The sequence below is a fragment of the Salvia hispanica genome, chromosome 5 (genome assembly GCF_029641045.1).
Source record: "Salvia hispanica isolate PSC_SH4W2 chromosome 5, Shi_PSC_v1, whole genome shotgun sequence".
In the NCBI taxonomy this organism is placed as follows: domain Eukaryota; kingdom Viridiplantae; phylum Streptophyta; class Magnoliopsida; order Lamiales; family Lamiaceae; genus Salvia; species Salvia hispanica.
The window spans coordinates 36,388,554-36,415,167 of NC_142696.1; the positions used below are offsets into that span (position 1 = coordinate 36,388,554).

The 26,614-nt window shown below is 37.3% G+C and overlaps 3 protein-coding genes and 1 long non-coding RNA gene across 5 annotated transcripts; 1 reads left to right on the forward strand and 3 right to left on the reverse strand.

Annotated features, from left to right (window-relative positions):
* Nucleotides 1-2,656: 2,656 nt before the first annotated feature.
* LOC125186033 (uncharacterized) lies at nucleotides 2,657-3,467 on the reverse strand. The gene is made up of 2 exons (XR_007170351.2): nucleotides 3,154-3,467; nucleotides 2,657-2,963 (listed from the first exon to the last, which is right to left on the reverse strand). It is a non-coding gene; the product is annotated as an uncharacterized LOC125186033 (long non-coding RNA).
* A 12,166-nt stretch (nucleotides 3,468-15,633) lies between these two features.
* Nucleotides 15,634-19,935, forward strand: CRK1 (CDPK-related kinase 1). Its single transcript, XM_048084441.2, has 11 exons — nucleotides 15,634-16,726; nucleotides 17,354-17,484; nucleotides 17,707-17,748; nucleotides 17,838-17,946; nucleotides 18,046-18,124; nucleotides 18,206-18,502; nucleotides 18,651-18,763; nucleotides 18,856-18,963; nucleotides 19,065-19,127; nucleotides 19,212-19,379; nucleotides 19,479-19,935. The coding sequence occupies exons 1-11, from the start codon at nucleotides 16,238-16,240 to the stop codon at nucleotides 19,614-19,616; spliced, it is 1,737 nt and encodes a 578-aa protein (XP_047940398.1). The 5' UTR covers nucleotides 15,634-16,237; the 3' UTR covers nucleotides 19,617-19,935.
* A 9-nt stretch (nucleotides 19,936-19,944) lies between these two features.
* Nucleotides 19,945-22,715, reverse strand: LOC125189436 (pyrophosphate--fructose 6-phosphate 1-phosphotransferase subunit beta-like). Its single transcript, XM_089059233.1, has 12 exons — nucleotides 22,625-22,715; nucleotides 22,260-22,360; nucleotides 21,802-21,878; nucleotides 21,634-21,739; nucleotides 21,332-21,535; nucleotides 21,055-21,225; nucleotides 20,862-20,977; nucleotides 20,663-20,792; nucleotides 20,498-20,582; nucleotides 20,365-20,409; nucleotides 20,217-20,285; nucleotides 19,945-20,125 (listed from the first exon to the last, which is right to left on the reverse strand). The coding sequence occupies exons 1-12, from the start codon at nucleotides 22,713-22,715 to the stop codon at nucleotides 20,049-20,051; spliced, it is 1,272 nt and encodes a 423-aa protein (XP_088915359.1). The 3' UTR covers nucleotides 19,945-20,048.
* A 626-nt stretch (nucleotides 22,716-23,341) lies between these two features.
* Nucleotides 23,342-26,606, reverse strand: LOC125190186 (transcription factor TGA2.3-like). Of its 2 annotated transcripts, none has more exons than XM_089059019.1 (10): nucleotides 26,205-26,606; nucleotides 25,551-25,654; nucleotides 25,258-25,355; nucleotides 24,981-25,175; nucleotides 24,845-24,901; nucleotides 24,704-24,763; nucleotides 24,488-24,611; nucleotides 24,115-24,386; nucleotides 23,802-24,032; nucleotides 23,342-23,718 (listed from the first exon to the last, which is right to left on the reverse strand). In XM_089059019.1, exons 1-10 carry the CDS (start codon nucleotides 26,300-26,302, stop codon nucleotides 23,569-23,571), a joined length of 1,389 nt encoding a protein of 462 aa, XP_088915145.1. In that variant the 5' UTR covers nucleotides 26,303-26,606; the 3' UTR covers nucleotides 23,342-23,568. The 2 variants fall into 2 exon arrangements, with proteins under 2 accessions (XP_088915145.1, XP_088915146.1); XM_089059020.1 differs by having other exon boundaries at nucleotides 24,981-25,166; nucleotides 26,205-26,604.
* Between the last annotated feature and the right edge of the window lie 8 nt (nucleotides 26,607-26,614).

Below are 26,614 nucleotides of genomic sequence, written 5' to 3' on the forward strand. Positions count from 1 at the left end.
CCTTAAAGTGGACGACGCCCACAACCGGTCTACTAAAACAAAGACTTAGACTTTGTTAAGTTAACTTATACATTTAAACATGCATTAACATCCATTAAATGTAAAACATAACAACATTATGACAAAAATAATCTGTTTTATTCATTGGAAAATAAAATAAGAGTTTTACAGTATTCAATCACTCGAAACGTGATTTCTAGTATACAAACTCTAACAGCACCAATGTCTACGATTTTGTGATTAATCTTTATTATGCTATAAAGTTTTTTCGTAGGCTAACACATGCCGACAATGATTTACATATGAAAGTTTTTTCAGTCTCTTTTAACCATGCATAAACAAAAATACATTCATCCAATGTGTGTGAGTCGACCAAGTGATAGAATGGTAATTTTTTAGGCCAAAAATCTCAAGTTCAAGTATATTGTGGCGTGACCTTTGAATTTGTATTCATTCATCTATAAAAAAACGTTTCTCCCATTAATATTTAAATTGACAAACAAAATTTATTGTTCATCATAACTTGAGAAGAAGTTTAAATAAAAAAAGTAATAAGGGATAGTTACTGAAAGGTACGGTTAAGTTCGATGTGTGTTCAAGGAAATAACAGGTTCCCTAGGTCCAGCAAATCCACTAGATCACGCGGTCTAGGAACTCGTTGGTCGCAGGAAATCCTGGTCGTCGGACACACAGAGCACTTCTTTTAAAAACCCTCAACCACTTTACTAAACCTAGTATAGGGAAGTAGGGATCGATCCCACAGAGAAGGATGCGTAATACTCATGTTCAAGGATTTGGATGTGTTTTTGGTGTTGGCTGCTGCCACGCATTTTTTGGGGTTGAGGAAAACAAATTAAACGTGACTTGGGAATCTTAAAACTCCTAAACTAATAGCTAGACCTAGGCGAAATAATAAGAAAACGTTGCGAGAAAATTAACTGTTCGATCACTAGATCTAAGAGAACTACTCTACTTACCTAGACCTAGGAAATAAACGAACTGTGGGGACCATGACTGAAAAAGCAGAGTACGGACGAAAAGCTGGCAGAATAACTAACTCTAGTACTAGCTAACAGCGACATCATCTTCTACAACCAAATTGCGTAAAAACTCATAAGAAAATCAACATGAACGAAATCAAAACAGAGCAAACTAGATCTAAGTCAAATTTATGCATAATCAACGAAGAACTGAACAGATCTGCAGACGCTAGACGAAGTAAAACAGAAAACAAGAAGAAAACTCAAATCCGTCTAACAACTTTCTTTTCTCACTTCGGATCCAACCTCAGACGCTAAATCCACTCCGGATCCAAGCGTCCGACACAAACTCCAACCAACAGAAATAATTCACCACTTCCGATTTAAACAACAACCTCCAATCAGTCAATAAACCACAGATCTATCACCGAATTCTCATATCAAACACCACAACATCAAAATAAAACAGAGATCGACATAATACTTGTTAACATAAACTTCCAGCAGCGAGATCTACGTAAATCAACTCAAAATATCACAGCTAAACACGATTCAACAAAGCGAAAAGATAACGAGTATCTTCAACAGCCAAGTCGACTCCCAAAAGTGAAGTTCGACAGCAAAAAGAGTAAAACAACTGAAATTAAGAGAGATTGTATCTTCGTCCACACTCGGACGGTGTTGCAACTGCGAAACTTCTAAAGAAAAGTAACCTTTCGTACCCGACTACCCCAGATCTCCCATTCCCAAGTGTGTGTAATGTGTGTGAGCTAAGAAGAGAGTGAAAAAAAGTGATATGATGTGCGGTGCATGCTCTTCTATATATAGGCGTTATAGTGGACCCAGCGAGATATAGATAGACTTTGATGCCCTCAGCTATTGACTTCCTCTGTCACGCCTTCTTTTCTTTTAAATCCTGCTCACTTTATTTCATTCCTTCGCTAGACCATCTCCTTCAGCGTTTCCTCGATCTAGCGATTTTTCTTCACACACCTGGCTTAGGAAACGTGTTAGCCCCAGCAAATTATAACGTTTTTCACCACATAACCGATGCATGAAATTAGTCTTATCAGTTACCTATGCTGTCATTTCTCAAATCATTGGATCTCTCTCTAACTGCAATAACATTAGTGGAAGTAAAACTTTCCACTACCCTTATCGTTCAAAACTATTGTAGCTAGGAATTATTAATTACTATTAACCATTACTTTTGTATGTGCTCAAATCAGCTACCTTTTAATTTTTATGTAATTAACCTTCTTTGTCGTTCCATAAAAATTTTGCATATGATATGGATTACGATGTATAAAGATACAAACAAATACACACACGTCCAAAAATTAATATTATACTATCATTGTTTAAAATTATTTTTATGGGATTCAATAATTTATAAAATCAAAAAGGTCATTCTAACAACGTCATGAGTCAATAGAGCGCGAAATTGAATAAAATTAAGTTAAATAAAAAATAAACAGTATATTTTAAAAAACAAAGATCCAAATATATTAGTACTCATTTAAGTACTCTCTCCGTCCCAATAAATATGAAACATTTGGTTTCTGGCACAGGATTTTATGCAAGTGTTGTTTTGTGAGTTAACAAAGAGAGAGAAAAAAGTAGAGAAAGTGATGTTTCCATTTTAGGAAACGTTTCATTTTTAGTGGGACAACCTAAAAAGGAAAACGTTGCATTTCTAATGAGACAGAGAAGGGAGTATATAATAACAAAATTATATATACATTATTATAAACCGACTACTCAATCAATCTCCAAAATGGATCAAACATCCAAGCAATTCTGGCGGCCATGGCTTGCTTCTTCATTGTCAGCTGTCACCATAATCCTCCGCTCGATCATCATCGACTGCTATAGCGAATCCAAGCTGCACGCCGCCGAAGCCCAACACGAGACCTCCATCTGCGACAGCTTCGACCCGAGTCTTCCCCATGTCTCGATTTAGGAGCTCATCACCGGCGACGACTACGAAGCTCAAGAGAAATGAAATTCTTATCAACTATCCGAAAAACGTTTAATAAAAATTCAGCGAGAGTATCAAGTGTTCCATTACAGATCTCCAAGGAAGGTCTTCTTGATAAAGAAGAATGAGTAAAAACTCATTCATGAATGTTGTTCTTCAAACTTGTCATAGACAATACCAAACAACTCTTACCCGTGGTGTGGAAGTATAGAAGATGGTGGTCTTTGCATCAGCTTGAAAGAGAAGTATCATCTCTCTCTCTCTATCTATCTCACTCTCTTCTTCCATTCCCACTCCACACAAAAATCCCCTCAATTGAGAGAAATGTGTACTATGAATTTGATGATGACATTTTTTTATATGTGAAACTTGGAGTATTTCGTCACTGCAAACAAATTCTGATTTTGTAAACTGCATCTCACCAACAATTTATAGACAAAAGTTTACGCATTTGAGCTTTTTTAATTAAAATTAAAATTAAAATTTAAATATTAGTACTACTACACACTTTACAGAACTTTTGATATGTTTAGCTGAATTGGCACGCCAGCTCCCATGACAACTGATACAGATAGCAGCCTTTTGCAGGCTTATTTTTCTGATAAAGATTACTTTTGAACGCTACACACTATCTCCTCGATAATACTGATAATACATATGCTTTCATATATACACAAACTGCAGTATATCACTCATTTTCCCGCCAAAAATTGTGACACGTGTCGTTCCAAAAAACTGCTGCATTATATATGTATGGATTTCACTATATGTACAAAATATATACTACTCCCTCCGTTCCATAAAAATTGAGTCGTATTTCTTTTTAGTCCGTCCCATAAAAATTGAGTCGTATTTCTTTTTAGTCCGTCCCAATAAAGTTGAGCCATTTCCTTTTTTAATTAAAGACAAAACATCTAATCACTTTTATTTTATTCCATCATTTACTTTACTCTCTCTTATTTTTCCTACTTTTTTCATCTCTTCTATTTATTTAATATAAATTCTTAATCTCCGTACCCAAAAGTTTTGTCTCAACTTTTATGGGACGGAGGGAGTACTACTAATCATTGAAATTGGTGGAGACTGTGGGCCCCTTTGGACTAACGGGGCTTTGCTCTTGTTTCGTGAGTACTTAGTAAGCGTGTAGTTTGTGTATAATATGTGTATGCGCACTATGTATTATGCGTGTGCAATTCATTTGAGCTCAATTTCATCAATCACTTCATTTTTACCAAACAAAACAAATGATTACTTCAAATTCAATTCCATGATATTATCGACCTTATAGGTTTTCTACATGTTTATAATATTATGGGCTTTATAATTCTCTTGTCGTATAGTATACATTAAGTTTTATGATGTAATTTTTCTTATAAGTTTTGCTTAGTAAGTACTATTTGAATGCAATATGATAAAATTATACTAATCCTCACCTCTATGCATAATCAAATTATCGGGATAGAATCTCTTAATCGTGTAAATTATAGAAGTAGTATGGAACTTTAATAGCCCTAAGGTCGCGTAAAACTGGATCATAGCCCAAAATTTTAACCCATCTTTATTGGGCCTCAAAAATGTAAAAGGCTATTTGTTTTATTTGAGAATCTAAATATATGTTGCTTTAAATTTAACTTTTTTCGTTTTTTAGCAAAAAACTGAAAAATACTGATGTCAAATTTATTAATACTCACCTTCACAAATTGACGACCATTCCCCAAATATGGCAAGGACCTCTTCCAGAATGTGAAAAGGAATCCAAATCTCCAAAATCAAATTTGTATGATGAAATTTGGAGAAAATCCTAAAATTGAGTAAAATCTATGAGTGAAATCACAAACTCTTTCCCTAGACCACATCGTTTTGAATAATGAACATTTTGTTCACCGTCGGTAATTTCAATCGCCACATAATCATCGATTTGATCCAAAAATTGGCAGTATGATGATTGAGAAAAATAGAAAATTTGATACTAGTATTTTATTTTTATCCTTGTTGAGTAGAGTAGAACATAATTCCACGTGGTTCGGTAATTTAAATGATGATTAATTAAGAGAATATTAGTCGATGTGATGGTCTTATACGCTGGTCATATTCTAATGTGAATAAAAAGGAAATGATTTTCAATGATTAAAATCGAAAATTGCGGTCACTTTTGCCCATTTGTCAGAACTAAATGAAGACCAGCAATGGTGGGTCACCAAATATATTACAATGATGCTTCAATAAAAGTAAAAGTGTTTAATCTCTAAGAGACTAATAATTGCTGTTTTATTCCATAATCCTACTTGATTTTACTCTTTGTATCAGCAAGTAAATATTTCCGTCTTTTCCATTTATCTTTTTACGCGTTAGCTTTAGGAATAACTATTTCAATATATGAAGAAAAAGTTTGATTTTTATTCCGCAATTATTTACAAATATAAAAATAAAGTAAATATACTTTATTCTGAAGAAAAAAAATATGAAAACAGAATAAAATTAATACAAATCTGCAAAATTCAGAGCCTAACGTCTTTAACTCTTTTTATGATGAATTCTGAAAAGATGGTGCCATATTTATAGAATCCAAAGATTTATTCATTCCTTCACCTATCTAAGGTAATGAAGTCGTGACTCGTGTGCAAGTGTCCTCTCCCTGCATAATCTGAGATTTTTCAATCAGTCGACACTGTTATTGTGTGCCTCAATTCAAAAAAATAAAATTCTGAGATTTGAAATTGAAATTGAACTTAATTCAGTTCATAAATTATACGGAGTAGTATTAATGTTGCCTTTTCCCCAACCTAATCAAATCACTACATTCATATTCTCAATCAACAAAAAATAATTAGTACTACTACTAACATTCATGATTGAGAAATGCGTCGTGATTGGCGTTTCCTATCGTCATTGGATTCTTATAATTTTTCTTCAAAGCTGTTATAAATAACACTAAAATTATATAATGTATATTTATTATTTGGCTGAATAACAAACAAAACAACACAATTCCACTGTCTCCCATGTTCATGTGAAGATGGTCTAATTCTTTAATTCTCAACAACTACTCATTCCGTGTGTATATCAGTATATGTACGCCTTGGTCTAATTCTCTAATTCACATTCATCAATTATTATGTATATTTTAATAATTAATATCCATAGGAATTAATAACAGCAAATTATAAAAAAATGTTCCTTCATGGTTTAGTAACTTAGAATAAAACAGAACCAATATATTCTAATAATTTTAATGGAGTTATGGAAGATGAAATCAAATACTCCTAATTACAAGTGTTAGAATTAATATATTCTAGTAATTACATAAATATATAAAATAAGTTAATAGTATATTTTTCTAAATGTGTATTACCATATTTCACATTAAAATAGATAAGCTGTTTATATTCATTAAACAATACATGCACTTTTTATACATAAAAGATGGAGTAGAACATATATATAGTTGACACATAAAAACTTAGATGAGGGAATATATATCTAGAACTCTTTTAAAAATTTGTTCGTCTTTGAAAACCAACTTTATTCCTCGAAATAAAGATATGGAGGAGAGAAGGGTATCAAAGAATAAGAATTAATTCTCTCTTTTTTCGCCTTTGATAAAAGCTCCACTATGCCCACAAAAGGGTGGCAAATTCTTGTACAATTATTTTATCAGACCAAAAGAGGCCTGTACATTTTATCATTCTCATGATTATTGGATCCTGTTTTTTTATTTCAAGAATTTTGTCAATACATAGTGGTGAAGACACAATTGAGATTTAATTAAGCAATTTCATATATTTAATTGCATAGGGACTTTCAAAAAAGGGAAATTGAAAAACCAATAGGACCAAGCACTGTGCTTTTCTTAATTCTTCAGTTGCTTCGAAAGCAGAAAATTTGCGATTAATAAAATGCGATTAGTTGTTTAGTGTCTTAATCAGGTTTTTCTTAAGAGAAAAGGGATTACTAAATGTGTGTGAAATAATCATAATCACTATCTATTTTAAAGCCCTTTATATTAGTAAGTATGCAAACTGATTAACAATTTGTCACCAGCTCCAATTTCTTTTTCGTGTAAGCAACCGATCGATCTGAAAATTATTATAATATGATAATTACCGAATTGGATTTGAATATATATATTTTAACAGGAAAATAATTATGATATTTAATAAAACAAAAAAACTTAGAGAATCCTAGCTACTATAGTAAATTTGGCCATTAAAAGTAATATGGAAAGAAAGGTGTTAGAAGAATCCAGAAAAATCAAATAAAGATAATGGGAATAAATTCTCTCCCTATGATCAAATTTGGGATGAGGCATGTCACATGTGAGCATTTGTCAATTTTCAATGAATGTGGGTGGATTTATTATTTTTCACTTTTTCTGGAGATAAACTTATACACATATATTACGAAGTACATGCATGTGATCTATTCTACGAAAAATACTAAAACTACAACTACCAGTTTAATTACATGTAAATTAAATGCCCCTTTAAATTCTATAGTTGCCTTTCCGTTTGCAATCCGTTACTTATTTTGCCATCTTCCAATTAAGTTTCTAATCTTGAAAAATTACTCTGTTTCAAATCTTCCAAATGTTCCATGGAAGAACATGAATTCAAATCTTCTTATCAATCCAATCAACATTTTTAAAATGAACCATTAATCAAGTGGAATGATATATAATCAAATATGAGTCCACTTATAATAAGACGATGAAAATACTAATATATTTGAACTTTTAATTTTCAAATGACCTTGTATTCAAATTAAGAAATTGGGATCGGATATAATATGTATACAAAGGTTTTCAGTGACTTAAAATTGCATAAATCTAAATTGACCCAAAATTATTCAAAATTAATATTGTTAAAAAAACAAGGCTAAGAGATATAATCCAAGATTAATAATATATTGATATACAACATTTTATATGAAAAGGTAAAAAGACTTGCTATCCTGGTGTAATCATTTTGAAGTAGTGATTTCGTAGAAATAAGGTAACCCCAAAATAGATAAGTTAAATTGATAATGACAATGGGTACACACTTTCACACACACACTCGCATGTATTATGGATCAATTTGTTTTTTCTGTTCGTATTTTCCTTTTCTTCAAATATCATCTATAAATAATTTTGTCGTAAAGTACAAAGTAAAATAAAATAATCTACTCCATGCGAGATGACAATGCTTAAAAAACACACCACACACTCGTGATTATGATTATCTTGAGATTAGTTACATAAATCTTAATTAAGTACTCAACAAAATTCGAAGTTACACATGTAACTTTAGTTAATTTTGTAAATAAATAATCCAATCAAATATGTGCAGGCTATTGAAGCACATTAATTTTATGAAATTTATGGCTTGGTTAGTTGTTAGAGGCAACAAACTTAGTCGTCATCATATTAATAGCGTTTTAATGACATTTATGGAAAATAGGCCACCAACACTTTATCTAAACAAACTGCTAATTGTGACTATGTAATTATTCAACTTAAATCTAATTTAGTCGTTTCGTTTGTACCTTGTGATCGTGCCTTAAATATGTATTAACCCATGTTTCAAATTTTAATATAGGGCTTCGTTCGCACGGTGCAGCCACCCTAATTAACGTTTAATTAAATTATAATTATAATCAAATTATTTATTAAATATTTACATTTTAGTCATGGATAGAATTGAATTATGGTTCAACAATTAAACATTACTCATGAAATAAGCCCATCTCTAACCGTATTGCAAAACCTAAAATGCAGTAGAATAATACTTTCAATGGTACTGCAAAACCAATCCCATTATAGATTTTTTAAGAAAAAATACATATCTTTAAGTTTGCACTAAATGTATACCAAAAACACTTTTTAAAGTTTGAGTTATTGCATTCAAGTCTAAATCAATTCATATTTATCAAAATAGAAGAAGAGAAGGGGAGAGAAATTAAAATATAGAGATGGGAAAACTTACGTAAGCAGACGGCGTGGAGTGGAGAAGAAGAACATGTGAAAAATTAACCTAATTTAATTTTATTAATATTTGATTAGTAATTTAATATAGTGGGCTGACCCATATTAGTATTATAGGAGTATTATTTAACACAATTGGAACTAAACAAAGAGAGCCGTTATTTTATTCCAAAATACAAAATCCAATTTTATTAGATAAACTAATAGGTACATATAAATCTACGGAAACAATTATTTTATTAGATTGATTAATAACTATACATACATTAATACAGAATCTAATTTTATTAGATAGATAACAACTATATGTACATTAATATTATTCAATCTAAATATGCTACTTAAATATATCAAAAAATAGTTAAATATTAATAATTAAAGATAATAGATTATGTAATTTATTATTTAATCAATAATAGATTTCATATTTAGTTATATTAGTTAATAAATCTTATTCTATTATTTAATTTATTTTAAGATATTGACAGAGTGTTATGGAGTTAATGTATAATTTAGATAAAATATATAGGTATAATTGAAAAGTATAAAAAGTTAGTGGGTGAGGAATATTCTTTTGAGTTTGAGTTTAGTGTAAATGATTGGAACAAAATCAATATTTAGTGTAACATTTAGGCCATCCGCAACGCTGTCTCTTATCCGTCTCTTAACCGTCTCATCTCTTCACTATTCATGGGTCCCACTGTACTTTTCAGCTCATCTCTTAACTAAGAGACAACACCTGCATCCATCAATCTCTTAACCATCTCTTAACTATTCATTCAATTTCATTTTTTATTTTTAATTCCAACAAATTCAATTAATAAAAAACACACTTCATTATAAATAAAATAAAATTACAATTTAAATACCTAAAAAAATAAAAAAGACATAATTAAAAAACTAGAAATTACAAATTGCACACTTAAACTCAAATAAAAAAAATGGAGGCAAAGAAGCAGAAGAAGGAGTTCTCTAGTGACGATCATCTAATGGTTGCCAAATTTTGCCCAAATGTGCTCCATTAGATCCTCCTGGAGTTGGGCGTGGGCGGTAGAATCACGTGTCCTTGCCCGAATAGACAACCGCTCTTGCAAAGACGGATGCACTCCCGTTCGAGGCGGACTACTTACGGTTGAGCTTCCCGGGGTTTCAGGGTCGAACCAATTTCCCGCCTCAGGTCCTTCGTCGGCGACAATCATGTTGTGCAAGATTATGCACGTATACATGATGTCGACCATATTCTCCATAAACCACTGTCGAGCCGGGGCTTTGATAATGTTCCATCGAGCTTGGAGAACCCCGAACGCTCTCTCCACATTCTTGCGAGCAGACTCTTGCTTCTGCGCAAAAAGAGACTGATTTTCGTCCGCAGGCCTGTTGAACGTCTTCACGAAGGTTGGCCACTTCGGATAGATGTCGTCGGCAAGATAGTACCCCATTTTATACTGGCGATTGTTAGCGATGAAGTTGATGGCCGACGCTTTACCATTCAGAACTTCAGCGAAGAGGTCGGAGTTGTTGAGCACGTTGACGTCGTTGTTCGAGCCGGGGACCCCGAAATACGCATGCTAAATCCATAGCCGGTAGTCGGCGACGGCCTCGAGTATAACGGTGGGGTGGGTGCCTTTGTGGTCGCTCGTGTATGACCCCCTCAACGCCACAGGGCAATTCTTCCATTGCCAATGCATGCAATCGACACTCCCGAGCATCCCGAGGAATCCGTGCACTTGTTCGTGAAGACGGAGCAGAAACTGACAATCTGCGGTGGTTGGCTTCTTCAGAAATTCGGCGGTGAAGGCTGCCCGGACGCCTTTGCAGAAGTTCAACAAACAAAGTCTCCTAGTGGATTCTCCGACGTGCAGGTATTCGTCGAACGCATCCGCCGTTTGTCCAGTAGCAAGCTGACGGATCACCGCAGTACATTATGGAGCGTCGTGTGGCTAGGACGGCCAACAGCGTCGAACCCTTCTCTGAAGAACTCTTCCCGTGCCGCCAATGTACTCGCGATATGCAAAAATAGCGCGCGTGACATACGGAAACGGCGACGGAATTAGATATCTCCCCACACCGGGTTCGGACTGAAGTAATCACGTTCCAACCTTGCGGCGGCTTCCTCCTGGTTATGATGGATGTATGTCCGGCGTCGCCTAGGAGGCGCGGTGGCTTCCTCCTCCCTACGTCGATCTTCTTCTAACGATTATTCCATTATTCGACGCATTTGCTCAAATGGATCCATAATTGATTAAATTTGGGAGAAGAAAAAAATAAAGGAATGATTTTATAGAAGTGATTAGAGAGGAAAGAAAGAGAGATGAGAAAATAGATGTGTGTTTGTGTGTAAAATGGAGAATAGAGAAGAGTATATATAGAATATAAAAGAAAAATTAAAATTAAAAATATGACCGTTGAACGGTCATATTACCATTTTTTTAAATTTTTTTTTTTTTGAAAAATCTGATTTAAAAAAAATTGAATTATGACGTCATAAATCCGACGCCACGCCAGCCGCCCGCGCGCGCCATGTGGCGCCGGGCGCGTGTCTCGCCAGCTCGAGGCCTGCCTCGCCGGGACGCGTCGGGCGTCGAGACATCTCGTCTCGTCGAGACGAGACGGGAGCCGCAACGTTGTCTCGTCTCGTCGAGACGAGACCGAGACCGCATCGCGCAGCGTTGCGGATGCTCTTACACTAAAATGGGTTTGGGTTTAGTGTAATGGTTGGAGATGCTCTAATTCACGAGACAAATATTTACTAAGAATATTTTCAACCATACATCAAATCTAATGTTTTATGTAGAAAAATTCTCCGATCATACTACAAATCCAAATCTTTTTTTGCGTTTTTCTACGAAACAACACCAAATATGGATGTGTATTGTAGTTACCATAAAAATTTTGTGACATATATACTCAAAATTAGTGTAAGATTTGAATTTGGTGTAAATAGTTGGAGTAAAATTACGGTTTGATGTGATATATACTTAAAAATGAGTTTTAAGTTTGACGTAAATGAATGTAGATGACACCTGTATATACCTATTGGATGATAATGCTTGAGAGATACAGCGCTTGTGTTATTTCGATATCCTAATATAATGTAGGAGTAATTGTTAATGATTACTGTACTAAATTAATTACAACTATAACGGTAGTTAATCATAGGTCACCAACTTAAATAAAAAAATAAATCTTGATAATAATGGAAGGAATTAACAGTAGGATGAGAGCACTCCCAATGGAGTTCCCTAAAAACTCCCTTATTTCTCCCTAACTCCTGCCACATCAGCGCCACATCAGCACCAAAATTTATCCCCAGTTTTTAGCCAAGTGCTACATTGGTTTCTCCCTTATTTCTCCCTTATTTCTCCCTAACTCAACATTTCATTTTTACATCATTATTTTTTATATTATTTAATTTTCCCTACAAATGTATTTAATAAATAGACTAATAATGAACAATTCATCGTTGTATTAATCATTGGAAAATATAATACAACGAGAAAAAAAAAACTACAAATAAAAAACGCAAATAAACAAAGATTTAAAAAAAAAAAATCTAAGACGGAGGGGCCGGAGGGGCGTCGGGATCGAGCCCCAGCGTACTCTGCAGGTGTTGGATGCATTTCCAGAGGGCCGCCTTTTCTTCAGGGGTCCCGCCGCCGGTGAAGTACAGCGTGTACATCTGGGTCAGATTGGCGACATTGCTCGAATAAGTGGCTTTTTCTAAGTCGATGACGGATTCCGACGCGACTTCCGACGTTGCGCCCTTCCCCTTCCGCCTCCCCTTCGCCTTCTTCACTCCCTCCGGGCGCTCGTGCGGACCATCCCCACTCAAGTCGATGTGGGCCGCGCTCCCCTCGCTCTCCGAAACGCTAAGTCGCGAGCGCACCGATTTCCCGTGCAGCGCGTCGTGCATTCCCGTCCGGAATTTGGGGAGATCCTTCAGCTTATCGTAGATGTTCCAATACTTGAAGCCCTTCGTCGACAAGTACTGGCTACTATACATCCGGATGGCCTCATCTCGGACCATGTGCTCGTTCTGGCCACTCGTCATGTGAGTCATCAAGTTAGAATAAATACCGTTGAAGTGCCCGCAGTCCCTCATGAGGCGCTCCCAATGCCGACGGATCGCCTCGCTGCCATGGTCCTTCATTGAGGCAGTCTTGTGGCTCCTGTACTTCGCGGCAATCCGCTCCCAGAATATGATCTCAGTCTGGTAGTTGCTGCGCTCCGCGTCCTGTGACGTGTCCGCCCAGCAGTCGGCTATCAGCTCGGACTCTTGCAGAGTGTAAGTAGTCCTTACCCGCTTCGGCCTCTCATCGGAACCCGTATCAGTCGCAGCCGACGACGCCGGCGCCTTCCCCCTCCCGCTCCTAGAAGGCGGCTCGGTGGGCGTTTCTTCCACCTCGAAGTCCTCCGCGCTCAGTGTCGCGGCCTGAGATTCTTGGTCGCCTGGGGTTGATCCGGGGGTGTCGAACTGGGGCCGATACACATCGTCGGCTGGAAAGGGCATTCTGCCGGCAGAGTTGAAGTACGGAGAAAGTCTCCGCGCCGGAGGAGTCTGCAAAGGAGACGGACCCCCGTATGGAAGTTGGCCGGGAGGAGAACCCATCGCCAACAACGACTGCATCCACTGCTCGTTTGCTTCATCCGTGTTGGGAATTTGTGAACTCGACTCTTTCCCCTTACCCTTATCCTTACCCGATCGGGAACTTTTCTTCCAAAAGCTCATAATTTTGATGAAAATTGAAGATTGGGAGAAGAGATTGAAAATGGAGAGAATGAAGATTGTGGGTGATGAATGGAGGAAGTGGAGGAAATATTTATAGGGGTGGAATGTAAAATAGCCGTTGGGTTCAAAAAAAAAAAAAAAAAATTTTAATTATCGCCGATTATCGCCGAGCGTCGCCACAGTGGCCGGCGATCGCTCGGCGATAATCCGGCGTTAGAACGCCACTCGGCGAAGCAACGGCAACATTATCGCCGAATTATCGCCGACTTCGCCACAATGGCCGGCGATAATTCGGCGATAACCGGCGATTTATCGCCGAGAATTCGCCACCTCCATTGGGAATGCTCTGAGAGAAGCAATGATATTGCATGTCTTAATAATTCGTGAATAATTATTGGTGCAGTCAAGCTGTTTATTTTAGTCACATTTAATTGTTTATGCTTAGTTTTTTCATTATAAAATCAATAAAAATTTTGATCTTCATGTGCACGGTCAATTAATTCCAATTGAAAATTCTGTCATTTTAGTATTGCCAAATTCTCTCGGCTAGTGAAGAATGATTGTGTTATTTTGCATTTGTTTATTTGTGTTTGGTGCACGAATTGGGCATTTTCAATTTAGACATTGTAAAGTCCATAAATTTTTCCCATATTATTGTTGACAATACGTCGGCTTTATTTTAAATTTTTTAGTATTATAACAAAAAAACAACTAAAACGATCGTTTGATTTTAGTATTAGAACTATTGGAACATTTTTGAGTTGTATATAATATATAGTTTGTCATATGTCACAAACATTAATTTGGAGAAAGCTGCAAATTAACAAACTTTGTATTACATAAAAAGATGCAAATTAACAAACTTTGTATTACATCAAAAGAAAAAGAGTAGGTTAAGATATGTGCCTTTTAAAATGTTACTCCCTTAATTTCACAATAAGAGTCACATTTTGTCATTTCGATTCATTCTACAATAAGCGTCAGATTTCATATTTACAAGAAGTGATAAATAGGTCTCACATTCTACTAACTCATTTCACTTACATTATATTATAAAACCAATGTAAAAAAAGTAGACCTTATATTCCACTAACTTTTCCAATTAATTATTCTTTACATTTCTTAAAGCTCGTGCTTACACCAAATGTGACTCCTATCGTGGGACGGAGGTAATATATTATGTTCCTAATACAAGTATATATTATTCATGAGTATCATTTTTGTTTAATCGTATTAGTATCATTTTTCTATTCATGAGTATCATTTTTGTTTAATCATGTTAGTAGCATTATTTTTTTCTGTTTCATGCTTGTTGGATCCAAAATAGTTCGAATGCTCGAAAAAGTTTCGGAACAAATAGAAATGAAGACCAAGTGGACTACGAGCCCCTCCATGACGATGGACTAAGACCAGCTTCAATTTTTCTAGCTGTGTGTGGGACGGAAGGAAAAGGACGACATTTAAACGAGGGAGAGTGAGTTTTACAAAGCTCCATCGTTTTAGGGTTAAGCAAGGTCAAAATTGGAATTTTAAGATTAAAGAATGGGTACTTTTTCATGTTATATGAGCTAACATCACAAAATAAGATACTATCATACGCTATAAACCAAACAGGGGTGAACATACCTTTCTCTCTATTATACATACTATAAAAAGTTGGAAATTTAGCACTAATGACAGGAGTATGATTTGCTGGTTTTCAAGAATATGTACCTAATTAAGATGTTTGAAAATTGAATGCGTTGATCAAATACCAAAAAGCCAGTCAAAGATCTATCTACAAGAGATTAATTATAAAAGGATAATTTTACTTAGTTGTATTCGGATGTTTATACTCTATCTCTCTCGATGAAGACAGGCTGGAATGATCCAAACCCTAACCCCACCACATTATCACTCTCTTGCAATTAATAAGAGGCCCTCTAAAAAATGATGTATCCTTCACATACCACCCAACAAAAATCGCAGAAAAAAAAGTGAAATTCTTGGCATAATATCAGTGGGAAAACGAATTAAATAGGAAAAGGTGAAAAGAAAAGAAGAAAAGAAGAAAAATTGAAAAACCAGTTGGAAGAGAGAGAGGGTTTGTGCTCTTTTCTTGTTGCCTGAGGCAGGCATCTTTTCTTCTCGCTTTAGTGCTCTTTTTCTGACTCCCATTTCCTCACCCTTCTTCTTTCTGCTATTCTATTTATGTTTTAATCCATTTTTTATTCCAAGTTTCAATCTTTTTCTCTGCTTTCAGCTGATTTCCTAGCTTCTATTTCTACCCATTTCCTCCTGCTGATCACATTTCATTTTTTTTTTGCTTTAGCTTAAAATCTTTTCCGGCATTGATCACTGCAAAATACTCATCCCCTTTCGTCATCTGACAAGATTTAATTTTTTATATTTATTTCCCCCCAATTTCTGGGCCTTTGGTTTTTTGTCCCTTGTTGGATTTGCCGTGGGATTCCATTTCCACTGGCAAATTCTGCGGTAAATTCTATCTGGGGTTGTCTTGATCAAGCTTTAAACTAAGCCTTTGTGGATTAGCCCTTGGGACTTCCTCCAAACTGTTCTCTTGAATCTTCGTTGTTCTTGATTCCATGGGACTTTGTCATGGGAAACCCATTGAATCCCCAGAAAATCTCTCTGGAAATTCGATAATCCAAGGTGAGAACAATGAGCACGCACTCAATTCAACTGGGAAAACCCCCAAATTCCCATTTTATAGCCCTAGCCCTCTGCCTAGTTTATTCAAGAACTCCCCTGCTAATTCCAGCAGTGTTACTTCGACCCCTCTCCGATTTTTCAAGCGGCCGTTTCCGCCGCCGTCGCCGGCGAAGCACATCAAGGCGTTGCTAGCGAGGAGGCACGGCTCTGTGAAGCCCAATGAGGCCACCATACCTGAAGGGAGTGAGTGTGAGATTGTTGGGTTGGATAAGAATTTTGGGTACTCGAAGAGTTTCTATAGTCATTTTGAGATGGAGGAGGAGGTTGGTAGGGGCCACTTTGGTTTCGCTTGCGCTGCTAGAGGGAAGAAGGGGGGTTTGAGAGGGCAGGATGTGGCCGTTAAGATTATCCCGAAGTTGAAGGTTGTTATTGTTGCTGTATATATATGTGTTTTATATATGTGTTTTAGTTGTGGGGTGATTGTTGTGAATTTGTCTCTGTTGTGGTTTTTGATAGTTTTAGTGGTGTTTCATAAATGGCAATTTGATGTTTGGAAGTGTTGTTGCTTTTACTGGATAATGAATGTGTTGTTGCTCTTGTTTTCTGCAATTTTGTCTATGTGTTGTGCATTGTTTATGTTTTTCTTGCATCTTCTCTGTATGTGAGTTGTGGAGCTTATGTAGACTGCACGATGTAGTTGAATGGGTTGATGATCTCACAGTGTTTGCTGTTTCTGGGATCAATGCTCGATAGGATATGATGGACCGTGTTGTGTAATGCATGATTTGTAGTGATTTGATTAATGACTTCTATTTTACCTGCTAAAATTACGATGTTTATCATCTTATTTCATGGACCCTTGTTTGTTGGCTCTCTCAACTACTCATCAGTGCATTCGTGTCATGAAGTAGTGTAACGTGCTCATGGGATTTCAGGATATGCATGGTTTTGCTTTTGATTGTTTTTTTTGTGCTTTAAAGGCGTGCGATTTGATATATGGAACATGGCTATACAAAAAAGGGGGAAACTAAATGACTTATTATGTGCAGATGACTACAGCAATTGCTATCGAAGATGTTAGACGAGAAGTAAAGATACTACGTGCCTTGACGGGGCACAAGAACTTAGTGCAGTTCTATGAGGCCTACGAGGATGAAGACAGTGTCTATATAGTGATGGAGTAAGTTTGGACTTCGGATCCTTTCTGCCCTACCAGTCATTTTAGTGCATTTCTTATTATCTAATCTTTCAGCTCTCTGGTATGCGTTGATTCAATATAAGTACAAAATGCAATCTTTGGACCTCGATAGGGGATACACGTCTAAATCCCCTCTGAATGATAATGAGTTCTGAATGATAATGAGTTGTATGATGGTGTGCATTTTTCCCATTACTTTAACAGGTTGTGCAGAGGAGGAGAGCTTCTAGATCGCATACTTTCTAGGTATACTTATCCATTTACCCTCCTTTTCTTTAGTGAAAGATCTCCTGCGCTTCATCTCCTTTTTAGTGACTTTTTGTTTGTTGCTCCAGGGGTGGAAAATATGCGGAAGAAGACGCAAAAGATGTGATGGTACAGATTTTAAATGTTGTTGCATATTGTCATCTCCAAGGTGTGGTTCATCGGGACCTAAAGCCTGAGGTACATCTTGATGTCTCCAACTAAACTTCGTCCCTTGTTTTTTGCTTAAGGGGTAACATTCTTTTAGCTTATTGGCTTACATTTCTTGAATTACCTCAGAATTTTCTCTTCGTCTCCAAAGATGAACGCTCCTCTTTGAAGGCCATTGACTTTGGACTCTCTGATTATGTAAAGCCAGGTCGAGCCTTTGCTATACACTTCCCCTTCTCATTGCTAAAGTGCAGTTGAATCTGATGGGTGTATATTTTGATTTTGACAGATGAAAGACTGAACGATATTGTTGGAAGTGCTTATTATGTGGCACCTGAAGTCTTGCATAGATCTTACGGAACAGAGGCCGACATGTGGAGCATTGGTGTGATTGCTTACATTCTTCTTTGTGGAAGCAGACCCTTCTGGGCGAGGACAGAATCTGGAATCTTCCGGGCTGTTCTAAAAGCTGACCCTAGTTTTGAGGAAGATCCGTGGCCAAATTTGTCTCCTGATGCCATAGATTTTGTGAAACAATTATTGAACAAGGACTATCGTAAAAGGCTAACTGCAGCTCAGGCTCTTAGTAAGTTGCTCGGTTAAATTATTTTTAGAATTATGATTGATTTATTTTAATTCTCATTCTTATTGGTATGATATGTTAGGTCGTGTTGGAAGTGTCTCAACTTACACGATTTCTTCATTCATTACGCTAATCCTGTTCTCCTCTGTAGGTCATCCATGGCTTGCTGGTCATCAGGACGTGAAAATTCCTCTTGATATGATCATTTATAGGCTTGTAAAAGCTTATATATGCTCTTCTTCGTTGAGAAAGGCAGCTTTAGGGGTATGTATATCTTGGATACACGATGCTTCTCTGAATGATGTTTCTCTGCTTTCCCCTTTGAAATAATGTGTTTCTTTCTTCAATCACGACAGGCTCTTGCAAGAACTTTGACGATTCCTCAACTAGCGTATCTTCGAGAACAGTTTACATTATTAGGTCCAAGTAAAAGCGGATTTGTTTCCTTACAGAATTTCAAATCGGTCAGCAATCTCTCTCTCACCTCCCTCCGTGCGTGTGTGTGTGTGTGTGTACACCAACTTTATGCTTTTTCTAGTTTATCTTACAACCACCTCGACTGCAGGCCATGGTAAAGAATTCGACTGATGCAGTGAAGGATTCACGTGTTCTTGAATATGTTACTGTGGTAAGTGTCCCTTTCAGTTGAGAGTTTAACTAATGAACCTCATGGTTTTCTTCTTGCAAAAATTGATGTTCTTGTTTCATGCAGGTGAGTTCTCTTCAGTACAGAAAGTTTGATTTTGAAGAATTCTGCGCTGCAGCAGTAAGCGTGCATCAACTGGAAGGAATAGCTAGCTGGGAGCAACATGCACGCAACGCGTATGAATTCTTTGAGAAGGATGGGAACAGGCCCATTATGATAGAAGAGCTAGCTTCTGTATGCCTCTCTCTCTCTCTCTCTCTCTCTCTCTCTCTCTCTCTCTTTTATGCCTCGCCTGATAGAAATTTCTTACCTCGACTTTGCTTTCTTTGACAGGAGCTTGGACTAAGTCCATCTGTTCCAGTCCATGTAGTTCTGCAAGATTGGATTAGGCACTCAGATGGGAAGCTCAGTTTCTTGGGATTCGTAAGGCTTCTGCATGGAGTGTCCTCCCGTGCATTTCAGAAGGCTTGAAGCTCGTTCTATAACTGTGGGTACCACATTTGCTCGATAAAGGGGCATCCATCACGTCCCTGTTAGGTCTTGCACATATTTGTTGGACGTTGAAAGCTAATACCGTGTTTGCAGCAGCGTATGATCCGGCTTCGGTATGTCTTGTTAGTTTCATTTCCGTACCTGTGTTGTGGCGATGAGATGTAGAGGAATGGAATGTATAGGTGAGAGTGGTAGTAGCAGAGGTGTTTTCAGGTCTAAATTACAGCTTGTGCCTTTGGTGTATTACTTTGTGTAACCTCTGCACCTAGCTTCTCAATAAATCATATAGTTGTGAGGAGCTGTTGAGTAACAAAACATCCTTCAAATATGCAGAATTTCATAAAGTCTTTACTCATGAAAAATCTAGAATATGAAAACAAAATAAAGGGTATTATGCCTAATTGCATTAGTTTAAGCATAGGCATCAAGTTCCAGCATCAGAGTGTGGTTTGTGACATTTGATGTTGGACCCTGAAACTGAAGTGGACCTGCAACCAGACAGTAATAACTCTTTAATTTTCTGCGACGCGGCCCAAGATGAGAAGAGAGTGAGCTATATGTCGTTGTAACTCGATTTACCTGGATTGCAGTAGTGATTGTTGAGAGCCCATTCTTCACGCATCGATGCAAACTTTTTGAAAGGAGCGCCTAATTGTACACAACAGATGTGGTTAATTTTTTGTTTACTCAAGAAAAACAGAGCATGGAACATGATGATGAATGTTACCTTCAAGTTCCACCATTGCCTTCTTGATGACAGGCTTGAACTTTCCTGTTGAAAGAGAGAGACAGAGAAGCCCTTCAGATCATAAAATAACCAAGCTTTAGCAAGCCATTCGTTTTATTAGGATAGAACAAACCATGTCTTCTTTCAACATCCATAAGAGATGTCAGTGCTGTACCACCTACAGTCCATTTCTCGACCGGTGCAGTCAAGTTTCCCACCTGAGCCATACACAAGGAATTCAACCAATGTATATATAGACAGATTCAAACGTGAGGTTTATGTAGAAGAAGGCACAAACAGAGGAAATGAGGCCAGTCTTCCCAGAATGAAGGAGAGCCCCAGCAGCATAACCCAATGCATAGCAGTAGTTGGCATCAAAATTCGAAGGTAAACCACATCTACCTTCGTATCGGGAAAAGAATTTGTAACTTATTTTTACTTCTGAATACCATGACAAAGGGAGGACATGAATCTACTAGCACGAGTTTTCTGGCTACCCGAGAAAATGAGATCGTCCTCTGAAGTCGTTTTTGTATACACATTGCTTCCTTCTAAATTCTAATTCTGTTTCCACCATTTCAATGAGCATTTTTTCTGTCTCTATCTTAGCAACCTAGATAATGTGAAATGAAAGTCATACAGTCACTTTCTCATTGTAGGATAAAACAAAAGTCTAACACGGTTGGTTACCTGCACGTTTCCATGAGGATCTCTTTCGAGTAGCAATTGTGCTTGAATTGCTTGTGGTAGAAGTTCAAAGAGCTGGAGAGATTTGCTACCGAGTTTCTTCTTCCACATTCCATCTCCATCAACAACATCATTAGCTAGGATTTCATTAAGTTCGGAGATCAGTTGTTGAATCTGTGAAATTGCAAGAACTATAATGTCAAGGGCTGTTCAGAACTTGATGATTGAAAACCAAATGAGGTAATGCAGCATGTAAAACTTATTGTAGTTGCACATAAACCTCAGGGATGAAATCAATTAAGCCTTCAGTGAAAAATGAGAAATAACTGCACGGATAAAGAATCAATGAGCCTTGAGTGAAAAATGAGAAATAACAAAAAGAATATAAATATAAACAAGAATGACTAATTCCACACTTACAATGATAATATTTCCCAGTTGAACGAGCATCTACCATAACATTCCCAATCATTTCTGAATATATCTGAATCCAAAGTAAATATACAGATAAGTCTCCCAGGTGATTGTGGCTAAAGAGGAAAGGAGTGAAAAAAAACATAGCCATATGCAAGATAAGATCACCTTGCATGCTGTATCAAATCCGAAACTTGTAGGAACTTCCTTGCATTTCAGGTCACCATCAATTGTCTTGGGGCATCCGATGACTCGTGTTTTCATCTTCTTTTCCCTGAAATAGTTCATCAGATGTAAGTAACAAAAAAACAGATGAAAAAAAGGCAGAAATCTTACCTGAAATTCTCAGCAAGAAGACATGCATTGGTATTTGAATCATCTCCTCCTATGACAACAAGTCCGTCCAAATCAAGCTACTGAAAAACACACAATATACATACATGTCTGTTTAAGCAAATAATTCATACGAAGCAACAGAAATTCGAATGATGGAATAGCTATGAGCTACTTGTTCATGGGTCTCTATCTTGTCCCTTCCACTCACTGCAGATCATGTCAAAGCCACCCTGTTAACAAAAGAAAGTAAAAGCAAGAATAGTTGGAAACAATATAACAGTAGCAAGACCAGAAAGAAGAGGAGGAATGGATACAAAGAAGATGTTCCAACCAAAAGCATAGGATGTTTTGATACCTTAATATGTTTATGAAGTGATTAATCATTTAAAGATTAAAACAGTAATCAAACAGAAAAAAGGCATGAGTAGGAGTCTGTCTTGGTTTCTGTAAGGACGAACAAAGTCGGATGTCAAGAAAACATATTTACTATTCATGATTCCTGCAGGGCCGCCGCGAAAACCATTCAACGTGCTACCTTTTGCTCTTTCCTCCAAATAATCTGTAGTTTCAAAAACATAAAATTAAGCATAAGTAGCCAGGAACATTTAAGTAGAAAAGGGACTGACCAAAAAGTTCAGAAATGACATTAAGTCCAGAAAGAAGAAGAGCGATTTTTAAGGTTGGATCAGAAGCAGCTGGCTAGGCAGGAGCAATGCTGATGGGTGGGCGAAGAGGTTTGGGAAAAGCTTTGCAATTTCATCTATTCACATAAACCATCATGCACAAGACACAAGTGTAGTTAAGGATGAGATCGGTGGGTGACCGTCGACGACTTGGAAGGAGTGTTTGAGAAGTGAGAGATGGAGGCGGCTGGCCTGCAATTCACTGCAACCACTGCCGAATCGCGCAACCATTTGATCGGCTTGCCGGAATGACTTAGGTGCTTCAAAGGATATCAAACCATCTCACAAATTATGTGATTCATTTATTACTGAGTATTAATTGATAACGCCGAATTTATTTTATTTATTCATTTCTGGTTAAGTATTTTGGACTACTTATTATTCACCTTTAAAACAAATGAGACTTTTTTGAGCATCAAATAAACAAAGGGTAACTATTTATGGTATACATATATTGGAAAAATCGTGCATGTGTAGATCCATTTAGGTTAAAATCGGAGTATAAAAATACTGAATTTATAGGAATTTATTACTACATCCGGCCCCTGGGTGGAAGTTTAAGTCAACTGTACATAAAAAAAAAAATTACTTCTTCTAAGAACTATCTTAAAATCTCTTGTCATTCAAGAATGTAGACATCTAGAACAGAGGGAGTATACAACATATACGAGTGGAGTATCGTTTACATAATCAATAAAATATCAGTTTATAAACATTTTTCCGTACATACCAAACTAACAAATGATTATATATTAATTTCTGTACTTACTACTTTTATTCAATACTATATGATAAGTTTATATTGTCAAGAAAATTTATACTGCACTATATATTTCTGGGGTTTAAAAGACAAAACGAGTTCGAATGTGCTAATATTATTTCATCTATTTGAATTTTGAAGTCAATTTGATTGACTTGTATTCTTCTTCTGGCCTGTACATGATCTATCATCATCTGTCTATTATATCAAGCTATGAATACATGATTATTTGCCCTATTTCATAAAATCAGAATGTGGACATGGAAACCACACTTTGCAGGGCCATTCTTGCCTCTCAGATTCCTCTTCCTTCTTTAGACGCATCTACCCTTCCTTGGGCCTCGCGAGCCACAGAGAGCTAAGGGCCCGGAGCCTCGAGAAGTAGTCGTGTATCAACAGAAGAGCACGAGCCGACTGACGCGTCGTCAGTGTGCGACGCATCTGCTGCAGAGTTTGCTGTCTTAAGTTGTCCGCCTAGCACAACGGAAAGACAAAACACGATGAGTCAAGATCCTACTAGCTCTAGTCTCCATTAACCGGAAGGAAGGAAGCATCACCTGTTGTAGGAAACCCTCTAGAGTGCCTAGTTTGCCCATTGCCATCGCCATCTGACCCATATAATTCGCCACATTCGCAGTCGAACCACTGGCTAATGTCTCAGCTAGAGACTGCTGCAACGCCTCCATACCCTGCGAGAGGGCGTCTTCTGCTTGGTTCGACGACTGCTGCAGGTTACTGATCCCCAACAGCTGCTGCTCCGTCAGGGGCTCCAGCTGGCTCACCAGAATCTGCACAAACCATCATTCTCTAGTTTTTAACAAAATAAACAGAAAACGACCTACAGAATGTGGAGCGATCTAAACGACGGACCTTCAGAAGTTCTGACGGACGGAAACCACCAATCCATAGAAAACACCTCTCCGCAGGAGTCTTCCACATTCCCGATAGGATGTGAAACACCTCCGCCTTGGCTGCGTTACCTTTCAGCGTGAAGATCTCGTTGAAGTGTGCCACAGTGTTCTCCACAATTGTAACCAGCTCAGCATCGCCAACATGCGAGTTTACGGCTACCCTCAGCTCGTTTATCCTTCTGTTCTGCTCTTCCACCCACCTTGCATATTCCATATCGAAAGCTAAGGTCCCTGCAATGACAGAAGCATAAGCAACTAATCCTCATCTATGTTTTCATAACTCACCACAGAGAGAAATGTAGGAAGGGCCTCTGTGGGAACAGAAATCACACCGTTTCCAGTTCCAGATTGTTCTCCATTGCTTGAAACGATCGCGCCATGCTGGCGTGCCTGCTGCACCTCCTGCTCCAGCTGAGTCAGCTTCAGACGGCTATTCTCCAGCTGCTGCACGTAGGCCTGAAATATACGTCAAAGGTTACCTTAATTTGCTCAAAAATACAAGCACCAATTGAGATACATACATAACTCGAACAATAAAGGTAACCTACTTTCTTCCTCAGTCTGCTCTTCCTAGCAGCCTCTCGATTCTGAGCAAGCCTCCGCAATGTCTGGTGTCATATCATAAGAAAAGGATTGATAAGATGATGATATATAAACTCGCAATGTCTGGTAAATAAAATCATATTTACCTTCGATCTGTCACTGGAATCCCCGGCTCCAACATCCACAGATTGGCCTATGTCAAACTGTACATGGAGCACAGAAACATCAGACAATTGAAGTACACGTCTTCAGATGAAAAAAAAGAATAGAAAGACAAATCACCTTGTTATTTTTATCATCAGGATCCATATCTGTTGAGGTTTCTGTGTGTGAACTCGAATCTGCCATGTTTGACTCTCTCCAGTTTTCATTCTGAGCTCCGGTTACAGACACTAGATTTTTCTGCATGCCCTTCTGCACTTGCCCTGCCCCGGATCGAAAGAAATTTGCGTTTGTTGAAGCACTAGACTGTACATACTTTTATCGGTCATAAAACATTACAAAGGCTATGAAAATCGAATGACGTAAATAGAGACGCGATACTGAAGGAGATGCTTACCATGTTGAATGCACCAGACTGATTATGATGATCCAGACTAGTCGCTTGGCTATTCAGAACTAGATTAAACACTTCCACCGCGTTAGAACAACTACTTCCTAATAATGTGAAGCTTTACTAAATTTCTTTCCGCGCCAAAACGAGAAAGTTAGACTAGTTCATAGTTTCACACAATTTTACGTTCGTTATGCTAAAACGACCATAAAATATGACGAGTACCTAATCTTTTTTGCAAAGTTAGAAAGGGCACACATGTACACACACAAACCAACTCTACATCCTGTGAAACTCACCATGGGTGGCATTACCAGTATCCCCTACACGAAATCCAATATACTGTTCAAGACCCCCCAAATCAGGCCGCTTAGAAGTCTGTGTAGCATTCGCCTCTCTACCTCTGCAAACACCAAGTTACACTCACATATAGGTACTAAACACACATAGATCACAATAATGTTAAACTTCCATAACTCAAACACCAAAAGCACAATAATGTTGAATCCCACGAATCACAGAACACAACCAGATCATATGAGTGGAGACAAACACCAGTAGGATTGAGACTTGAGAAGAAGGACCACTTCAATCAATATATAGTCTAATACCAATAAAGCAAATCCAAGAATAACTTTATCTGCAATAAATTCATTGAAGTAAAAACTCTCAACTACAAGCTGAATCCATTTCAACATTAAACACCATTTAACTAAGCATTGAAGATTTAACAAGAAGAAAACTTTCACCCCCCTCACAGTCTCACTTCTTTAGTGCCTACATCTCTTTTTCTACCTACTTACTGCCCATCACCTTTACTTCTTAACCTACCCTCAACAGCTCTGATTTATTATCATAGCCCGATTCAGCTTTTACCAAGGGGGAAATTTGAAAGGTCCAACTTTCAAAATTGAACCCTAAAGATAATTACTTAAGGATGGAGATAGACTTACATGGTGTTAGAAACTGGTGCTTGGGAAATAAAGCTTGGCATCCCTGAACTTGCTCTACTATTTGCATCACCCCCAATATTTACAGTTGCTCTAGCCATGAATACACCATCAACACCTTAAATATCCCAAACCCATGTGTATTGACCTAATAAAATCAAAGTTTCAAGCCCAAATTGACCTAATGAAATCAAGATCTTATAGAGGCCTTTTCACAAACATCTTCAAGGCATGGATTACACAATAAAGATAAATTTCAACGGTTGGATCTTTGGAGCTGGAGAAAAGTTAAGCTGATTGACCAGGAAAATCGTATGACTTTGATTTCTGTCTAGAGAATTTGGTGGCGTTTAATGATTAGTGTCTTTCAGCACGAAAATTCAAGGGGCCCAGCAGATTATTGTAATCAAGAT